A 21,275-nucleotide genomic window follows, 5' to 3' on the forward strand; every position below is an offset into this window, starting at 1 on the left:
TTTAAGAGTCTGAGACTTCTTTCTCTCATTATCACTACTCAGCTCCACAATTCAGCTACTCTCTGCATCTGATTTCTCCACTGTGAGTTATTTTTCCCTATGCACAAATATCTTGTTTCTCCAATTTAGCCTGTTCTGTTCTTTGAGGGGAAGGATCATGTCGCATTCCTTTTCCTATCCTATAAGCCTTAGATTTTACTTGCCCTCTTAACCACAATCCTACTTAAACTCAACTATCATATCACACCATGCCTGCAGCCAAGCAGTTGAATGTTGTTAGAGAAAGTTCACAAGTTTGTGTCACTCCACTAACCTGAAACACTTTGTTTAGTGTTCCAAATCACTGCCTGATGAGATCACTTTCTCACTCTCCAAAGTGATTGTCTCACCCATGTCCTCTGTCTCAGACTCTCTACAGATCATCTCTCTTCCTTATTCTCTTAGCTGAAAACCTTGGCTTTTCCTTTTCGCAGAAAATAAGAATCAGATGCAGATGTGGTGGTTAGAGACAAATGATCAACTGCGATGGGAAGCCTGATTTATACCATTTGCCAATTCTGTGATACAAATACCCCCATCTGCCCATTTCAGGCTACCAAAGTCAACTGACTTAAAATTCCTGAAAATTTAACCATGGATTCTCACTAGCCACTAAGAGCCAAATCCAGCACACTTCAGGAAACTACACCTCCTTCATCACTACCATCTAAACACCGACTCCTGAAATTATATCTCCAAAATTATATCTCCCTGAACTCCCGAATTAACTGGATTTCCAACTGTGTACTGAACATCTCCTCTCACATGTCTATTGGACACCTGAAGTTGAACATATTGTCCTCATACTATCAGGGATTGAACTCATGCTGCAGTGGCTGCAAATAGCTGCATAGGTTGCGTCTTAACTCCTTGAGCCACCAGGGAGGCCCCCATGGCTGGCTTTTTATCCATTTAGAATAAAATCCAAACTCCTTCACTTGACCTACAAAGTATCCATAGTATTAGCTGAATTGAAATGCTCTCCCCTTATCCACCTTCCTCCAGCCACTCTGGCCCTCCTACCTGTGCTGAAGCCATTTATACTACAGAGAGTGCCTGCTTCCTGCCCTGACCAAATGACTCTCTGTTTCATGTAATCCCGGCCTTAATTCTTTTTTTTTTAAAGATTCATTTATTTATTTATAGAAGCACTGGGAACAATCAGAAGCATGGGAGGGTGAGAGAATTCACCAGAGCAAGAGCAGGGTGCAGAGCAGGCAGACTGACAAAGTACACTGCTGAGGGGAGCAGTGGGCACAGCAGGAGAGGTCTGCGCACCATGTGGGACCCTCGCCGGCAGCTGGGGATCCGGCCTTAATTCTAAAATAACTGCACAGCAAGGCCTTCCATGGTCATCCAACCTGAAATAGTCCCCAGTACTTCCCTGACTCACCATTTTATTTTTTACTTTAATCATTTTATCAGTACTGGGCATTTCCTTGTTAATTCATTTGCACACTTTGTTTCTAGACTGTCCCCACTAGATTTTTAAACATGAGAGTGAGAACCTTTGTATCTTACCGAAAATGCGTTTTACACCTATAGTGGGACACATCATCACCGTGTCACAAAAAGAGTGAGGATAGCCAGGGAACGCTGCTCACTGGGGATGACATTTTAGCTGGTATTTGTATTCTTTTTAGAGAATCAGGGGAAAGATTTTCTATCCTAGTGTTGTAAGAGGTTGTTCTCTTCTTAAAGAGGTGGATGGGGTGGTAGACACAGAACTAATTGAGTCTAGAAAGGGCAAATTGTAAGTTTACATGTTTTCAAATACTCTGTTTTCATTTGGTCCTTTAATTTTGTGTTTTCTCATCAACAAATTCAGAATCATCTAAGAAATGTAAGAGGGAAAAGGGAATTTTGAACAAATTTCCATATGATAAATTGAATATTGATGTAAAGGAAATCTGGCAGATGCTTGCCAGTAGAGGGGGTATAGCTCAGTGGTAGAGCATTTGACTGCAGATCAAGAGGTCCCCGGTTCAAATCCGGGTGCCCCCTTCCTTAGCTGTAAGTTTTTCACAGATATTGAGGTTTAACCCAAAATCACCCCTATTGCTGAGCTGATTGTGAAACCTAACTCTCTGAAAGTTTCACTGGTCTCTTCCTCATTTTCCACCCGCAAACATTCTCCATGTCTTAGAAACACCAAGACCTCAGAGATATGCAATGGAGAAATCTAACATATACCTCAACCCAGCAGCAAGAAGCCCTCCTGTGCTTTTTATTTTAAACTCAACAATGTATTTTATTATATATCTTAGACTTACATATTTCACATATGATTTTAAAACTTCAATTAGCCGTTCAATACAAAACAAAAAAAAACACATAGAAGCGGCCCTCAGGCACAGAATTTAGGAGGAGATTCCAACAAACTTTTCCCTTAGCATATTGGAATTTTTCCTTCCCACCAACCTGCCTTTTTGATTGAATTTCATTATAACAATACCTCTAGCAGGGCCTCCCTGGTGGTGCAAGGGGTTAAGCACCACACTGTGAAGCAATCTGCAGCCTCTGCAGCACAAGTTCGATCCCAGCCGGTCAGGGTGCAACAGACCTCTCCTGTCTCACCTGCTGCTCCCCTCAGCAATGTATTTCAGTCAGTCTGCCTCTTTTGTTCCCCATTCTGTCTCTGGTGAATCTTCTCACGCCTCGCATCTCTGGCCTGTACCCCAGCTCTTGTATGCATAAATAAATAAATCTTTAAAAAAATAATACCTTTAGTAGGTATGATATTACTATTTGGAAAAGAGATCTAAAATAAATGTATAACCTTTTTTTTTTTTTGGAAGTCTTTAAGACCTAAATGATGACTTTTCTCCTAATAGAATGCCAAGAACATCCAGTAAAAAAAAATATTGTCCATAAACTATCTGGAGCGTCAGCCTAAGAGCCACTGCCCATGGTCATTTAAAGTCTTTAGGCCTCACAGGATGGGGTTATGCAGGATGGATTTCTTCTCAGTGACCCTGTAAAGTACTTTCTTCAATCCAGTGGCTTGTCCATCTTCACTGCAACTTGGTCCCATACCCTTACCAAGTGGTCAACAAAAACCATCCACTCTTTCTTTCTAAAATCTCTAGTAACTCCATAAGTTTAGTAACAAAACTAAGGCATCAACTTTCTGGGGTACCAGAACTGTAATACTCCTGGGCCATTCTTCCCTGGCTACCTGAGCCTCTGCTTTACCCATAATATAAACCATTCACTTTCCACCAGGTGCCTCTACAACCATGAACCACTCTGGTTAGTGGGGTGGGCAGGCACTGTAAGTAAAAAGAAACCCCATGTTACTGTAAGTGCATCCAAGTTAATGTTGAAGCAGAACAGGTTGTGGCATATGATGGGCGGCAGCATGGCCATCCCCAGCACCCCCTTCCTAGTGACCCCTCCTGTACTCTTGTAGCTAGAAAGAAGGCACCAAACCATTAACTACAGTTCCTCTTTGGGTAAAAACGGTGTGTCAAGGGCAGGGCAGTATTATTTTGCCTAGTTTATGCTTGACCAGAAGACTAGAAGAACGAATTCACGTTCAGAATCCACATTTAGGGCCTCCTCGATGGCGCAGCAGGTGGAGTGCCGCGCTGTGAAGCTGCCCACAGCCTCTGCAGTGCTGGTTCCATCCCGGCTGGCCAGTGAGAATTCCACATGGCACAGCAGACCTCTCCTGTTGCACCCACTGCTCCCCTCAGCAGTGTATTTCTGTAGTCAGCCTGTTCTGCTCCCTGCTCTGTCTCTGGTGAATCCTCTCACCCTTCTGTACCTCTGGCCCGTACCCCAGCTCTTGTATAAAAATAAACAAATCTTAAAAAAAAAATCCACATTTATATGGTTTCTCAATGTTTAACAGGACATAGCACAGGTAAAAGCTAGAAGGTAAAAAGTGGACAGCTTCTTCTTTGGGCTGAGAACTTATAGATGCTAAATTTGAGGCCTGCTGCCAGAAAAGGAGTAAAAAGCTGGCCATACCTTGGGTCTGGGCTTTCCATGGGACCGCAGGTCTGCTCAGCCCCCAAGGCCAGCCTGGAGACAGTAATGGGAACCATGGAGAAAAATGCGCTCCAGTATTCCCCTGGGGCTCCCAGGATGACACAATGAGATTCCGGGTTTAAAATATCACAGCTGCCCCCTGACCCAGGGAGCTTGCTTCACTCTTTCTTCTTTATTTTTCCTTTTTTTGGGCAAAACTTAGTTGAGGGTGACACCCTTGCTCCCTTTACACTTACGTTTTTCTTCTGCTTGAGAGAGATACTGTCAGTTACACAATCAGCACACATGGGTCCTCACCTGTAGGCTATGAAACTCCGAGGCCTTGTATGATTCTGAGTACGATTCTTTGCTCAACAGTATCATCAAGGTACTGGTTGAAAATGCATATTCTCTGGGTCCCACCAGAAACCTACAGAATCAGAAACTGGTGCTTTTTTTTTTTTTTTTTAAAGATTTATTCATCTATGCATACAAGAGCTGGGGTGCAGGCCAGAGGCATGGGGGTTGAGAGGCTTCACCAGAGACAGAGTCGGGTACAGAACAGGCAGACTGAATGAAATACACTGCTGAGGGGAGAAGCGGGCGAGACAGGAGAGGTCTGCTGCGCCATGTGGGTTGCTCCCTGCCCGGTCGGGGATCGAACTTGTGCTGCAGAGGCTGCAGGTTGCTTTATAGTGCTGTGCTTAACCCCTTGCACCACCAGGGAGGCCCCCCCCCCAAACTGGTGCCGTTTTAACAAGCCATCCTGGTAATTCTGAAACATACTCAAGTTTGGGAACCACAACATTAGTTTTCATCCGTTTGCATCAGGAGGTAACTTTATTTTTGTGAATGAAAATGAGCTTATGGATGTACACTGGTCATTTTAACATTCTTGAAGCTTCCACTCTACACTTGTGTCATGAGCAATAAGAAAGGGCCAACACAGCAACTCCAGGTTACCGGTAATAAAGAAAGTTGAAATTGGAGAAGGCCCTGTCTGTGGGTTTACCTCTCCCCATCCACCAGAAAAAGTGAAACTGAACCCCAGCTTGGGGGAGTCTCTCAAGTCCCTTCAGTCCAGAGCCTCAAGCTACCTGACACGCCTGAGGCTGTGCGCGGTGGGCGCGGATATTCCACTACCTCTGGCTCAGGGAAGGGGAACGCACAGCTGTCATCTGATTTGTGCCTGTAGCACGCCATCTTTTTGAAACGTATAAATCAAATCCTAAAGCTTTTCTCTAAGGGAGGGAAATGAGGAAGAGACTTTTAAATACGGTTTTTCTTGAACGTAGGACTCAAGGTTAAAATGCAAACGGTGAGAAGGAGTTTACACCAGCTGAAAGGGGGAGGAAAAACCACCAAGGGGGCACCCGGATTTGAACCAGGGACCTCTTGATCTGCAGTCAAATGCTCTACCACTGAGCTATACCCCCGCGCCGTGGCTGCGGTTGGAGATGGCTCTTCTGAGTACGAAGACCCTGCTGCACTGAGGTGGGAAGCAAAGGTAAGGCGGACTGAACAGGAAAGGGGGGGCTGAGGGGGGGCAAGCAGAAAGCAGAGGTTCCCGGATCCGGGAACCTCGGAGACAACTGCACGCCGAGGCGCGGGAAGGGCGGGACAAGCCGGGACTTCGAGGCCCTGAGTCCGGCAGCGAGAGCCCGGTTCCGCCCTGCAGAAGTGGCAAAAGATGGGGTGGCGTCGGGAGAGGGGGGCCGCCACCTGAGGGGCGGGGCAGGGCGTTCCCATTCGGCCCCGGGTTCATATCGTCGGGTACAAAGGAAAGTCCCCGACTCCGGTGGATCTGGTCTGGGGTTCGGGAGGGTTCCCAGCCCACTTCGACGGGTGCGAGGGCTTCGCCGGCCCCCCGCAGCCGGGTCGCCCCCGAGGCGCTGCCAGCGCGGCCCCGCCGTGCGCCCGGCCCCGCCGCGCCTCTCCCCCCCCGCGCCTCTCCCCCTCGCCCGGGCTTGGGGGCGCCGGGGCGCGGCGCCGGGGGTGCACCCAGGCGCGCGCCCTCCGCGGGGCGGCCGTCCCCGGAGCCCGCCCCCGCGCAGCCCCGCGCCGCCCGGCCGCGCGCCCGCCCCGCGCGCCCCCGCCGCGCAGCCCCTCCTCCCCCCGTGTTTATTAGGGGAAGGAGGGCGGAGGCGGAGGCCAGTCCCAGCTCCCGCCGCCGCCGCCCGTGCCGTTGCAGCCGCGGCCGGCGCCAGCCCGCTCGCCCGCCGGCAGAGAACGCGCGGTCTCGGGGGTCTCCGCCCCAGCCCTGCCCGGAGCCATGAACCCCAACTGCGCCCGGTGCGGCAAGATCGTGTACCCCACGGAGAAGGTGAACTGCCTGGATAAGGTGAGCCCGGGGCCGGGAGACGTGTCTGTGCAACCCCGAGCGGGGCTCCGGGCCGGGCGAGGAGCGGGGGGCCGGGTCTCTGCTGCCTCACCCCGCGATCTCAGGGGGCGGCGGGCGGTGTCATGGGGTGCGGGGAGAGACCCCAGCCTGGAAACGTGGAGCTCCGCGACCGGGAAGGGTCCACGCGTGGTGAGCAGCCGCTGTTGGGGACGCGTGGGCTCGGGGCGCGGGTGGAGGGATCGCGGGAGGAGTCGGCAGCCAGGCCCCGGGATGGGGGGGTGGGGAAGGTTAGGGGTGCAGTCCCGCCCCCTAGGACCGGGGGAGTGGAAGGAGACGGCCGCTCCCTCTCCCCGCCAAGCGGAGCGCCAAGTAGGCGGAAGCGGGGCTCTGGGGTGGGGGGAGAGCCGGGGGGCGGGGCAGAGGTTGGGGAGCCCGGCGAAACCGTCGGCTCCCGCAGTGGACCGCCCGGCTCCCCGGCGGGGACTGCCCCCGGCCGGCGAACGTTACGTCTGGAGAGCTGGGCTGCGGATGAGGACCCGACCCCACCGCCAGACCCCTTTTTTTGGACGACCGGAAGCTCCCTTGGTGGTTCAGTGGTTAACAGGCTGGCAGACCCCGTCCACAGCTTCCCAGCCCCCACCCCAAATATGAAGCCAAGTCCGGACGCAGGGCTGCCGGGTCAGAACCGGGCGGGCCGGGGTTCTGGAGTAGGATGTGTGTGTGTGTGTGTTGGGGGGGGGTGCTTAGCAGAGATCATCTGAAATTGTGCTCAAAAACCTAAGCCCGGCTTGAAGAACAAAGAGCTAACTTTTCAAAGCAGGTCTCCCCAATGGAGGGTGGGATTGGCTAAGTTCAGGGGAAGCTAAGAAAAGGGGGGGGTATTTGGGGGGAGGGGAAGGTGGCCTTCTGGAAATTCACTGTCCCTTGGGGGTCCTTATGCGTGTACCCCCCCCCCATGCTGGACTAGTTCATCTGGTTGCCATTATACTTTGAGAGAGGGGTGGAGAGTAGGACTGGGTGTTTCCAGCAGTTTGGGTTAGGATCCGGCCCTTTTTAAAGCTCTGTGAGATCCTTGGGCAGAATCTGCCCCTCCCCTGCATCCCCTTCCCAGTCTGAGGGAGAGGCCTCTGTGATTATTACCTTTTCTCATCGTGGCTTTTATTCACCTCCAAGCGTCAAGTCCAAATATTCCTTCCTTTGCATCACACCTGGCAGCAGTGAGAGGCATGGGATGGAAGAGGGGTGTAGGGCCCTGGGTCAAGTTCATCGCCCTCCTGAAACCAGATTTTGTTTGCGAATGGAGAGTTCTTTGGATACTTTGTGTCTCTCCCCTCCCGCTTGGACTTGAAGCTCCGTCAGTGACCTTTAGCCTCTGAGTCAGGGCGAGAGGGTGGGGTTTGAACTTGCTCTTGGAGAAAGAGGGTGTATTGGACTCCTGTTCTCTCTCCTGGGCTTGGCTGGGCAGGAGGAGAGAAGGGCCATATTGTTGGCATAAGGGATGTGGGTGCTGACCTTCCCCAGTGACTGTACCAGCCGCTTGAGGGCAGGACCTGAGGTTGAAGGCACTGACAGAAGAGCTCTCCCTTCACACTGGGCTTTTTGCCCTTGCCCAGTGGTAGGAATTTTGGTCTCTGTGTCTTGAATCCCTGCATCCCCTTCTCCACAGCCATGAATTGGGAAGCATGTTCACCCGTATATGAAGCAGAAGCAATCAACAGTGGAGGGTTGGCGAGCCCAGGACTTGGGAGACTTGGTTGTAGTTCCCAGGCTGCTTCCCCTGGCTGTATGAATGGCTCCAGGCCTCAGTTTCGCCTGGGTCAGATGGGTGTGATGATGTCATTTCCTTGGAGGTGGGGCAGTGCACTAAAGTGCCTGCCAAAGTGCCTGGAGGGGTTGTGGCATGGTTGCCTTTCTGGGATACTCTATCTAGCGCCACACCTGGCCCCTTTATAAAGACCTTCAGTTCCTGGTGTTGGGGGAGGGAAGGGCAGGGATCCTGCAAGGTGTCCTGTTCTTTTGCCCCAGTTGAAAAAGGGCATTCAGGTGGGGGTTGCCCTGGGAAGTGGGAGATGGTGAGTTCTCCCTTTTTTTAGAGCGCTCCCTCCAGGAGATGGCCTTGGGGAAACCTTGCCTTCCTGCACTGAGCAGGAGGCCTGGAATATCCAGGTTTTGTCCTTATTTCTCCCAACCCCCTCCAGGAGGTAAAGACAGGCACCTCAACTGGGGAACTGGTGCCCAGAGGACTGAGACCTGGGAGAGGGGAACATTCAGTCCCACAGGCATGGTTGCTAACCAACTTTCCAAGGCTTCCCATTTACAATAGGACAGAGTCAGATAGACTTACCCATTTCGCTGTAGTTTCTCTATGCACGGAGCACACAATGTCACCTAAAGCATGTGTTTGTCCTTGGTGTTAACCTTTTTCTCCTCCCTGAGCCTTATCTCCCAAAGTCTTAGGTGGGTAAAGGCCATGTTACCTCTGATAGATAGCTACCCTGCCCCCAACCTGCAGTTCCCAGTGTGCTCTGCACGCTGAATAAATATATAATGCTCATGGTGGTGTTTGAGGAAGGAGATTGAGATTTGCTTTCCAGGAAGATTTCTGGGATGGGGGGGCAATTAGGATGACCTTATTTGTTCATTCATTCAACAACTGTTTATTGAGGATCTACTTAGTGTCTTGCACTTTGAAGGACTGCCACAGGGCCTTTGCCAAGGAGAGGTTGCATCACCCACTTCCCCACTCACCACTCCTGTCTCTCCTATGTCCTCTGTATTTGGAGAGAGGTGGAAAGTTTTGTCCCAGACCCTGTTGGGAAGCATTTGTATTTGGGGGCCTGCATTGTTAAGCATCTTGCTACATCCCTCTCCCCTGACTTGTTTTTTGGGGTGTGTGAAAACAGGTGGAGACATCTGGAAGGGGTAGAGGATTGGCGAGTAGCTAATTCTGGAATATTCCCCATTAGGAGAGCTCTGCCTTTGGTTGTCTGTCTGTCTGTCTGTCTCTCTCTCACACACACACACACAGCAGCAGCAAGATAGAAGGAGGCTGGACACAATCCTTGCCATGATGTTCCATTTTCCTGGCCACACAATTGAGTATGTCCACGATCACCTTTTTATACTAGTACTAGTACTACTTAACGCAAGGTGCCAGGCTCAGTCTTCACAGGGCTTGATAAAACAGATGTGATTGCCTTTGTAAATTCAGAACCCCATGAACTCAGTCAGGCCACACAGCTCTTTCCCCTCACCCCCAAGCTGGAAGTGAAATCCAAAGTTCTTTGTACTCAGCTCTTCTGTGCTTGTAAAAAGTCCTCTTCATTACCCCAGGGGGCTCCCACCCCTTCCTCTCCCTGTCCTGAGAAATGCTCAGGGCCTGGGGCCTTAGGAATAATAGTGGAATTCCCCTGGAATTCAGGAACCAGTAGCCAAGGTCAACACCTGTAAGCAGCCAGCCAGGTGTCTGGCAGAGCTGAGTTGGTGACCTAGCCAGGGTGGAGCTGGTATTGCCCCTGGCCCAGGGAGAAACTGTAACCCGGGGCTATAGGAAGGAAGGGAAAGACCGCTCATACTCTTAACCCTGAGTCACGGCCACCCCAGGCAGCCTGGATGCAGAAGGTAGGATGCCAGGCTGCAGCGACAGTGACCTGAAGCTCCGCATGCCCTCTTCGGAGCTGGGAGCAGCCCTTCCCCCACTGCCATGGTGAATGTGAAGAGAGTTACTTGCCCAGCAGCGGAAGTGCCATGGATCTGGCCCCCTGCTGCGCCAGCCTCCGCTTGCCTTTCTGTGGAGTGGGTGTTCTGTGCAGTGCGTTGCAATTTGGAACTGCAGGCAAGGGAACTTGGGAGATGGGCTGAGAGGGTGCTGATGGCACCAGAGGTCTTTTTGTGTGTGTCACCAGGAAGACCATGAACTTCATGGCACCAGAAGGATTCCCCGGGGGCACTTGCCCACCTGTCGGTGAACTTTGCTCCCTGAATCCTGAGTCCCGGGGATGTGTCTTTGAATCTTTCTTGGGGCTTCTGAGGAAAGGGAGACTCTTGCCCTGGCTTCTGGTTCAGGGGGGAGGCAGATGCAAGGTCGTTGTGGGTTGTATTGACTTCCTTCACCAGACCCTATTGAGACAGAAATGGGGTTTCTTTCACTGTGGGGCCCCTGACCCCGTCTTGCTGAGTGATTCCCCACATTCTACCCCTCTGACCTCAGCTTTCCTGCCTCAAGGAGGACAGACACAGTGGCCTGCTCCTGGATTTTCATGAACCTGGGAACCCTGTTCCAGAGAGTGGAGGGAAGGGGCATGATGCAGGCAGAGCTACCAGGTTAGGCCCAGAGCCCACCTCTGCTCAGACCGCTCTGCTTCTCCATGGAGCACGCTGTCAGCTCTGTTTACAGACATAGAGATTTGAGTTTTCAGGAGTGACCCTGCAGGCTCCTCAGTGTGCTGTCTACAGCGTTCTGCTGCTCAGCCCCTGTAAGGGGACAGATGTCCCCGCCCCAGGCCTAGAGCAAGGGCCTCAGGGTGGCAGGAGAGCTGCTGATGGGAATAGGTACCATTCCATTTCCTCCAAATGGCAGCCTGGAGGGGTTTTGTGGGACCCCCGGATTAGGCATTGGCCCTGGACTTTCACCCTGTCAGTCTGTACTCTGTCCTCCTTCCCAAGAGGCGTGGTGGCTTCACATGGGGGAGCTGGCCAACTTCTAGGGTAGGGGTGTCTGTCTCTCTCCTTTTGTCTCCCCCAAGAGGTGACTTTGGAGGTCCCCAGTCCTAGGACAGTGCGTATTCCGCGCGCCTGTGTGTGTGTGTGTGTGTGTGTGTGTGTGAAAGTGGGTCATGGTCTGGATTCCAGAGAATGTTTTTCCTGGCAGGCCCTGCGGGGGTGGTGGAGGCAGGGGCCCAGGCAGGGGCATGTGGCTGAGCAGGCAGAGGCCAGCAGACTGGGTGGTGACAGGACTGCTGGGGCACTCTGCCAGCGCCTCCCAGGCACTGTGGGAGGGAGAGGGGCTGCCGCTTTTGGGGGCCGGTGGGGCCAGGGACTCCCTGCTCTAATTTTCCTGTGGGTGTATTTATTGGGGTTTTGCACCGGAGGAGTCTGGGCTGGGCTCTGGGCTAGGCCGGGGTTGGGGTGGGGGCCAAACTTAGTTGGGGGCCATCCCTTTGCTTCCAGAGTTCCATCGGGCTTTCTTCCCCAAAGAGTGGGTCTGTTGCTCCTGATAGTGTTCAGCCAGTGGAGAGTCCTTCAGGCCTCCTGGGCTGGGAAAGGGCCCTGTCAGAAGGCAGTGGCCTCCTGGACCCTGGTTGAAGTGGTCCAGGTGGGGAGATGGTATCCCAAATTCAGCTGTCTCTTTTCCTGTGCCCTCCTCCAAAGTGTCTCAGAAGCACCCCTTCCATCCATCAAATGTTATTGATTAGCTATTCATTTACAAATCTATAAACTTTGAGAGGTACAGCTTCACCCCTAATATGTGTACGTGCTTCACAGACTCACCTCCCAAGTTCCAGTGCCACTCCCCTATTACCTTTTCCCCTTCTGTCCCCTCTCTGTCCCCAGGAAATACATTTTGAAAAGTCCCACCTGGGGGAATTCCTTGAGGGAGGGCTCAGAATCAGCAGTGGCTGGGCACCTTCCCTGGCTTCTGCCCTCCTTCCTTAAGGGTTTGGGGAACCCCTCCTGCAACTGCTCAGAGACGGGGCAGAGACAGGTCAGCCAGGCAGCCTGGATTCTAGGGTCCTGGAAAGCGGATAGTGGGCGCTGGTGCTAGGGTCTTCTGCCTGGACTAGGGTGCTAGGGTCTTCTGCCTGCTAGTGACTGCCTGAGCATCCGCATTTCTTAGGATGGGGATGCTTTGCTGCATCGTTCCCCTTCCATCATCACCTTCTACTCTCGCTCCCTTTCTGGGCTTTGCAGGAGTCTCACCTTGTCGTTCACACTCATCTATCTCTGGTTGGCACAGTGGAGCCCTCCCTGCTCCCCAGCACACACAAGCTCCCGTGGGTGCTCCAGAGTCCCGTGGCTGAGGTTTATAGCCGTGGCGCCTGCATCTAACATTTGGGTACCTGGAGGTACCGGGTGCTGTGCCAAGGGCTCATTTAATCCTCAACAGTCCCAAGAGGGGCAGGTATCATTGTGCTCCTTAGGGGGATCAACTGTAGGGTGCTCTCCTAGCCTTACCCTGTAGGGAGAGTAGAAAAGGTGTAACCAGAGTTTGGGGCCCCGCCCCTGGGGGTCTTATAGACAGTAGAGGGTACCAGAGCTGGAGCATCAACTGGGGCTCCTGTGGGGCTTGAGGGCCTGCTGTGGGAGCCAGGAGCATCTGAGTTCTGCAGTGGGGTGTATGGGGGCTGGGCCATCTTCTCTGGGCCCTGTCAAGGCTGAGCCCCTCAGAGTTCAGCAGCTGCTTCTTAGCAACCCTGGTGAAGCTTTGCATAAGCAATGAGGCTTCTCCAGCTGAAGGCTGAGGAGTGGCCTAGGAGGTGCAGCCAACCTTCTGGAGGCTCCTGCTGTCACTGTAACTCACTCAGCTTCCTGTCTGCCCTTCTCCCCTTCTGACAGTTCGAATGGCTGGCTAGTGGGATGTGGGGAAGGGGAGGGGGTGTCAGCAGCAGCAGAACCCGTGACCTGAGATGTCCCCTGCTCACCCGGGGTGACTCTGTTCTCCACATGGTTATGGGCCCGGGTCAGTCCCTGGGATGGAGCACCCCTTCCTGAAGCCCTGGTGTCTGACAGGTGTCCTCTCTGCCTCTGCCCCTAGTTCTGGCATAAAGCATGCTTCCACTGTGAGACCTGCAAGATGACACTCAACATGAAGAACTACAAGGGCTACGAGAAGAAGCCCTACTGCAACGCGTAAGTCCTGCTTTGGATGGAGGACCGGGAGGGCCCCGGGCTCCCCCCAGTTCATCCTTCCTTTCTGTAACCACCCTAAGGCGACATTGCCGCGCAGTCCGCAGCCTGCGTGTTGGTGTTCATCACCCAGCCCGCAGTGAGCTAAGGAAGGAGGTGCTGTTGTTCCCATCTTACAGAAAAGGAAACTGAGGCTTGGAAAGGGAAGGGGTTTTCCCAAGATTCCATGGCTAGTGGGGGGCCAGTTCAAACCCAGCATCTGGGTGCTAAAGCAGGCATGTTCTTTCCAGGTTCTCACATTGTAGCCTGATGGCAGGGAGGGGACCAGTGTGTTCTTTTTCTAGAACAAGTGACCAGCCCTGTTTCTGCCATTTGTGTTCTCTGTCCACTGAGCCCCCAGCAGCTGACTGTTTCCTCTCACCTGCCCTGCAGAGTGTCCAGGCTCTAGGTTTTGGGGGCTTCTGGTGGCAGCGATCTAGTGTTCATGTCTTGAGAAGTGGGGGCAACATGAAGGGCTCGTCTCTCCCCTGCCTGGTGAGGACATATTGTGTCTCTCTTGCAGTTAGCTTGGGCTCTGTTCCTTCCTTGCTGGGACCTGCAGCCTGGCCTGCTGCGAGAAGGTGGAGAGATGGGGAGTCCCCATCCCAGAAGGATACCCCCATCCCTTCCTACCCCACTCACCCCACCCACCCCACACCACCTGGTTCCAGAAAATACACCACCTTCCACTCTCAGGCTGACCTTGTGTACAGCAAGGCCCACTCATGCTGGCCACCCTGCTGGGGGGGACTTGGAAGGTCAAGTCACTTCAAGGAGGGGGCAACATCAATATTCAAAGATTCAGGATCTGACTGAAGTCCAGGGTTTTTTGTTGAATCCTCAGTCAGGAGGCTCTTTGCAGCTGAAGTATGCCCAGGAGGGGGGGCTTTGGGACTCAACTCGAAGGGGTTAGGGACTTAACCCCCTTTGAAAGGCTGTCTCTCCAGTACTTTACCCCATTTCCTGCCAATACTGCAGCCTCATCCCCTTGGGGGTTTGATCATGCATTAGGCATTTATTGCGTGCCGGTTGTTGTATGCCAGCCTGTGCCAGGTGCTGGGAAGATAGATTTCTGATAAAATCTCATGCCCATAGAAGCAGCAGGAATGCTGTCCCCGGGAGGGTTGGGCTGCCTCGGGCTGCCTCGGTAGGATTGTCACACTCTGTCCCGACTCCTCCTCCAGTTGCCCCTTCTCTTTTATTAGCTTCCACTGGTCCTCTTCCCCCTCCAACCCCTCCCCCTCCCCCCCAAGGGAAATGGGACATTCTTTGAATTCTTAAGGGCTCACACAAGCCCTGATTCTCTGCCTTCCTCCCTGCTTTGGGGAGTGGGGTGGGGTTCAGCAAAGCCAGTAGCTAGGGCAGTTAACCCCTTCATTCCTGGACCACAGGCTGGATTCTGGGCACCCAGACTCCTTGGGGGAGCAGCTTCTAAGCCTCCACCTTCCAGGCAGAAGTCTGGCTGAGCCCTGGAGCCTGGTGGGTGGTGGGGATTGAAGCTTTGTGTCTAGCACCAAAATTCCAGCTTAGTTTCCTTGCCTTCTTTTGGGGAGGTTGCAACAAGTAGGGTTGAGGAGTTGCTGCAGTTGTTGAGGGGAACAGAAGATGAATCACCCCTTTCTGGGTGCTGCTTCCAACCCCTTGAGGTTGGGAGAGTTTGCCCCCCTATACCCTCCCATGAAGGTCTCTCTCCTGGCCCCTAGCTGAAGAAGCAGGCCGGCCTCGCCTTTCCCCCCTAGCCTCTGCCATGGCCAATAGCCCTTTGGCCCAGCTGGCATGTTACCTGGGAGGAGTCTGGGTGAGTGGGGACGTGTGGCCTCAGCTCTGCTGCACTCCAGCAGCTGTAGTAGCACCTTGCCCATGGCGCTCACACTCTCTCAGCCAGCATCCGCTGAGTAGTGGCCTGTGCCAGCCAGCCAGGCGTGGAGGTTCCAGAGCAAACCCGACGCAGGCCCTGCCTACAAGGATTGCCCTCCTGGCCAGTCTGAGCCTCAGTTTCTCGTGCTTCCAAATTCCCATCCGGGGACAGTGGACCCTAGGCCAGGAATTTACTGAACACCTGCAGGCACTGTGCTGAGTATCTGCTCTCATTCCTTCCTGTTCTCTTCCCGCCTTGGCCCCGTCCTCCGCGAGAATTCAGGTCCCCAAATCCTGGGGTTTCCAGGGTGCAACTGTCCCCCTACTTCCAGCTGGGCCTTGCTTTATGGCCCTCAGGCCTGGTTTCCTTCTCAGCAGTACCTCCTGCCCAGGACCCACAGGGTCAGGTGACCGCTCCTGGCACTTTGCCAGGGACTTGGGTCCCTCCAGTGAGCAAGTATGTGTGAGGCCTCTACATCCTGCCCACCTGACCAGTCCCTTAGCCAGGATCTTGGGGTGGCATGGGTAGGGGAGTGGGAGTGGAGTGTGTGGCATGTGTTCAGGATTGGAAGGGGGTGGTTAAGCTCAAAGGGGCATCCTCAGTGGCCAAATGTGGTCAGCCTCAAAGTAGCCCCCTAGATCCTTAAACTGAGATGTTAGGGCCTCAAGGAATCTCAGGGATCCCTTTGCTTGCTAACACCCCCATTTTATAGATGAGGAAACTGAGACCTAGTGCTTCCATGCCTTGTCCACCTATGAGCTAAAAAGCAGACTCATTGGGCCTCCCCTGTGGTGCAGCGGTTGAGCACTGGGTTGTGAAGCTGCCCGCAGCTGCGGCACCGGTTCGATCCCCGGCTGTTGTCCGGCCACCGAGGAGGGTCCCACATGGCGTGCAGACCTGTCTTGCCGCCCACTGCTCCCCTCAGCAGTGTACTTCGGTCCTTCTGCCTGCTCTGCTCCCCGCTCTGGCTCTGGTGAATTCTCTCACCCTCCCGCGCTTCTGACTGTACCCAGTGCCTGTATAAATAAAAATAAATAAATCTTGAAAAAAAAAAAAGGCAGACTCATTGCTCTTTATAGCCATCGGGGGCAGGTGCCAGCTTTGATTTTCCTGTTGCCTGCACGCCCGAGGCCTGGTAAGTTCTTCTTCGTGTCTAGCCTCTATCTCTTTGACCGCTTGTTCTTCCCTCTGACCAGACAATGCCTCCTTGTTGCTTCCTATCCCCCCATTTTAGCTGCTGAGGCCGGGGGGCTGGTGAGAAACTGGGTTAACAGGGAGCCCCCCGCCTGTCCCTGGGCAGTGTTCCCAGCAGGGGAGTCAGAGGCAGGATGTAGGGGCTGGTGTGGGTTTTTTTTCCCCTTTTGGTAAAACCAAAGGCTCCTTGTTGCTTTTGTTGATGTATTTTTGTTCCTCTGTGAACAAAAAGCTGTGGTTTTTGAAGGGGTCCAAGGCTGGAAGGGGCGAGGTTGCATGTGGAAAGGGGGAGCTGGGCTTTCAGGCTCTCTGGTCTGTTCTTGTTCTGCTCCTGGCACACAGCTCCCACAGGGCTGGGGGGGAGCAGTGCTGACAAGCCGTCCCGTCACAGCCAGGCCTGAGTGGAGATGTGCAGTGCCTCTGCGTCCACCCTGACTCTGTGGTCCCTCCAGGCTGGAAGGTGACCCTGGGACCCTCAGCCAGATGCCCCTTCTGCTGCAGTCTCACAGGTCATTGGACTCCTGCTTTAGAAAAATTTGAAGGAGACACCTGACTTGGTGCCTGTGAGGCAGGTGTCTTTCATAATGGCCATGCTTGGAAACAGTTGGGTTCGAAGGGTGACGTGCTTTGTTCTTGACCGGCCCCAATGCAAGTTTCCCAGGGCTCTGAGCTGGGAGGTGGAGCTGGGGCAGAGAAGAGGCAACCCGAGCAGGCAGCTGTGCAGGAGGGGGAGTGCGTTGGTCAGGGTCTCTGTCCTTGATGTGGAGCTTTTCGGTTTCTTTATCAGTAGAATGGACACAGTGATAACCCCTGCCTTCTAGCCCAAAGCCTTTGGCAGATTCCAAGAGAATGTGCTCAGGAAGTCACTTTGTGCATCTGTAGCTGCTGCCAGCAGCTGCCTGATTGCCCGCCGGGTCCCTGTCTTTGTGCGGGTGGTAGCTAGGTCCCTTCCCCTGGCCCCCGGCTTCCTGTCCCTGCAAGCTCTGTCTTCCCCACAGCAGCTGATATTACTGCTGAAGGGTGGGGAGGGGCATCCTTGGAGGGTCCAGTGCTTGGAATGATTAACAAGGGGCAGAGCACAGACTGTTGGAAGGGACAAAGAACAGCTGTCCTCAGCTCCAGGCCAGGGCTGGGGTGTCCTGATCTCTCCACCGCGCCCTTGTTGCCTTGCCTGGCCCAGTTTGATCGGGCTGCGCTGGGTCACTAAGTGGGATGGGTGGTGCACCCATTGGCACACATGCCTCCATCTGTCTGGGGTCCCAGTGTAAAGGGTGAGGGACAGAGAAAGGGAGTAAAGGGATAAAATTCCCCGCAATTGTTTCTGGAAGGAGGTCACATCTGCTGGAGCCCTCTTGGAAGGCAGTCATGTTGGTGGGGGAAGGGCGCAGCCCTGATGTTCCTGCTAAAATCAAACCCAAGCCTGCCCGCCTTACCTCAGCTGTGTGCAAGGCTCCTGCAGACAGTCTCCTGGTTTTGCCCTCACGGGCTCCTCTGCAGTTGAGGATGTCCCTGCTGTCTCTGTCTCCTCCCCACCCCCACAGACTTCCCCTCTCTGTCTGCTGCTTTGGCGCTCTCCTGCCTGGAGCTGAGGATGAGGTTGCCATGGGAACCTGAAGCGCTGTGAGCAGGGAAGGGAAAGGCAGGGTTGTCTCACTAGGGTTGGGGGGGTGTGGGCTATGGAGAGGGGACAGGGTTGACCCAGAGGGAGGACTGCAGCCTACCTTCCTCCGGGCTGGGGGTTCAGGGTAAGAGTGGGGACTCTGGAGCTCTTTAATCTAATTAACCTGATGCAGGATTAATGTCCTCCTCCCCTGCCAGATTAAGCCAAGTTCTAGGCTGTACCCCCCAGCTGATGGGATTAGTATTCTGACTGTGGGGAGCTGAGATCTGGGGTAACGATGGCTACAAAGAGAGGATGAAATACCCTCCAGCCTGTACCTGCAGCATGTCGGGGGGCTTCCGAGACCCTCCTGGTGGCATGCAGAGAGGGCTGTGACGGTGCTGTTGCACGAGGGCCTGTGGCCTGTGTCTGGGAGGCACGCACTGCCGCGGAGGCCTGGATCTGTATGCATGGTGCATGAGGAAGAACGCGGTGTGTCGGGCCTCGGGACTGCGGCGTGGGGACGTGTGCCAGGTGCACGTATCTGGTGGTCCTTGGGCCCCTGGGGGTGACACTCCATTTTAACTCTGTACATTCGGTCTGCCCCAGGTTGGCAGACTGGCTCCCCAGGATAGGTGCCAGCCATCCTTCCCCACCAAGGGCTAACCAGTGCCAGCCCCAAGGAACCAAACCTGCAGGTTCTGGGAGAGCAGCACTGGGGGACTGCTGCTCCATCCCAGACCCAGGGCCTGAGCTGTCTCCTCTGCCTCTTGAGTCTCTGCTTACAGACACTCCTCACCATAACCTCACCATTACCCCCTCACCCCCCTACCCCCACCCCAGGATGCCTTCAAAATGCTTTGGTGGGAGGGTCAGCTTCAAAGCCTCCACTCCTAGGACTTTAGGGCTGGGCAGTGCTGCTGGAGATCTTGCTTTGATCCTTCCTGCTGTTGTCTTTCTGATATCTGGAAACAGCCTCCCAGTTGTCCTCCCATTCCCTGAAGCTGCTCAGGGATTTTGAATGGACTCATCAGCTGTGGGACCCGCAGCCTCAGCCCTGCATTCTTCCTCGGACCATTTCAGGTGTCAGCTGCAGGCACCTGTGTTTGCTTTGCAGTCTCCTCCCTCCCTCCCTTTGCTGGGAGAGTTGGAGGTTGACCTGGGAGGCAGGACACTGGGGGAGGGGCACAGCTGGAACCGCCTGGGCCCAGGACATTGCAGGCAGCTCAAAGGAGAAAGGATCTGCTGGTGTCACCCAGTCAGTGGCAAGGCAGAGCCCGACACGGCGCCCTTTCTACTCATGCCCCTCCTTGGTTTAGTCTTCCACACTCCTCAACCATGGTGTTCCAGAGGGAAGCCATGTGAGTGCAGGCAGTTCTCACTCAGGGCGGTGTGGGCAGCAGGAGGACGTGCCAGGTTTGGGGAGCGCACAGAGGTAGCTCCTGACCAGCTGCAGGGCGTGTCAGCCAACCGGGGTGGAACATGCCTGGGAGGAGACCGTCCTTCCCTCACCCGGGACAGCCTGGGAATCAGGAATCTGCTGGTGGTCACCATCGTGGTGGAGTGTGGTCAGCCAGGGCTAAAAATGGCCACATCCCAGACTCCTGCTTGGAGAAACCACCCCCAGTCCCTGAAATAGCCAGGGCCCGTGTTGACCTCTTGCCATGGCGCTGCCGACGCATACCCACAAACCAGACACTGGGGGTTCCTCTCCTCTGGCTGGTTCGCTGGGGGACTTCATGATGACCAGGCAGGAAGGAGACCCACCCGGCCCAGCTTCATCGCCCATGTGACATTCACGTACTCCACACATCTCTTGACTACCAGGTACTGTTCCTGGGGTGAATCATTGAGCAAGAGACCAAAGATCCCTCACTTCAGGGACACATAGAAGACAATGAACCAATGTGATAAATAAGTCACTTATGAAGCCAGCTGAGTGCCTGGCGCCAGCACGCTATTTCCTCCCCTGGGAAATCAGAGGGTTGGCCCGGATGGGCCTGGAGGTCCCCGTAGGCTTGGCTCTGAGGGTGGCCTGGCTCCTACTCCTTCCAGGTCAGCCCTCTCTCTGGGGGACAGACCCCTGCTCTGTCTTGTGTTTGCAGTTTGTAGGTTGACTCAGATGCCGGGCCTTGGGGGGGTGTCTGGGTGCAGATCAGATGCCACCACCCTTGACCAGGGGCCACATTGTTTAAGCTTCCTGAGCCTTAGCTCTCCCACGTGTCTGAGGGGAGCAATGCCGGTGTGAGTACTGCTGGACTAAGGAATGTGAGCCCTGAGCACAGGGCAGATACCGATTGTTCGATTGTTCGTGTGTTACCTGTCACCAGTGGATGACCTCCTTTCTGGCCTCAAGCTGATCTCACCTGCCCCCCAAGGTCCAAGGACCTTGTTTGCCCTTGAAATTCTACTTTTAGAGGTGTCCGTATGTTCTCCCTTTCTCTGTTTCTCACCCCATACCCTATCCCCCTCCTTCTCCTTCTCACCCCATACCTTATCCCCCTCCTTCTCCAGGAAGCCCTCCTGGATATGCATGTCTCATTCCCTTTCTGTCTCTGTGTCCCCTCCTCTGCCTGACTGGTCTTCATTTCTGGTCCAAGCTGAACTTTGTCCTGACCCCATGCTCATGGTCTCCCCAGTCTGGCTGGGCCTCCCTGTGGCCCTGCATCCTCAACCTCCCTGTGTGGTAGTCTGAAAGGCCTGGGTTATCACCAATCAAGTGTAATCTGAAACCCTCAGAATGTCCCCATGACGTCCCTTGGGCCACTTAGGCCTGATATGTCTTTTTTTTTTTTTTAAGATTTATTTTATTTATATATGCATACAAGAGCTGGGGTGTAGTCCAGAGGTGGGGGTAGTGGTGGTGAAGAGGATTCATCAGAGACAGAGTGAGGAACAGAACAGGCAGACTGATTGAAATACACTGCTGAGGGGAGCAGTGGGCGAGACAGGAGAGGTCTGCTGCGCCATGTGGGTAGCTCCCTGGCCAGGGATTGAACTCGCTCTGCAGTGGCTGCTGATAGTTTCATAGTGCTTACACTTAAGCCCTTGCACCACCGGGGAGGCCCCTGATATGTCTTCCTTGTCTAGCCCAGGTGAGTCTGAGAAATCCTCATCTCCCTTTGGCCATGGGTCGGGGACACCCCGGTCCTGCTGCTGGGCAGGGGCTGCCCAGGGATTTGAGGAACTTTCCAGGAAAGGCGAAAGGCCTCAGAGGTCTGTGAAAGCCTGGAGCTCCCTTCCTTCCCTCAGAGTGACCCCCACTCTTTTCTGTCCTGCAGACACTACCCCAAGCAGTCCTTCACCATGGTGGCTGACACCCCGGAAAACCTCCGCCTCAAGCAACAGAGCGAGCTCCAGAGTCAGGTGAGGGGCGGGGCAGC

At 54.2% G+C, this 21,275-nt stretch overlaps 1 protein-coding gene across 1 annotated transcript in view; it reads left to right on the forward strand.

Annotated features, from left to right (window-relative positions):
- Positions 1 to 6,286: 6,286 nt before the first annotated feature.
- LASP1 (LIM and SH3 protein 1) overlaps positions 6,287 to 21,275 on the forward strand; it is a gene marked incomplete at both ends in the record, with an annotated part of 33,440 nt that continues 18,451 nt past the window's right edge. Inside the window, 3 exons of the mRNA XM_084238668.1 lie at positions 6,287 to 6,355; positions 13,110 to 13,204; positions 21,174 to 21,258. Of these exons, the coding sequence (XP_084094794.1) occupies positions 6,287 to 6,355; positions 13,110 to 13,204; positions 21,174 to 21,258 (249 nt within the window). The remainder of the gene's footprint in view (positions 6,356 to 13,109; positions 13,205 to 21,173; positions 21,259 to 21,275) is intronic.

This window comes from Talpa europaea, assembly GCF_964194135.1.
Source record: "Talpa europaea genome assembly, chromosome: 7".
Lineage (NCBI taxonomy): Eukaryota > Metazoa > Chordata > Mammalia > Eulipotyphla > Talpidae > Talpa > Talpa europaea.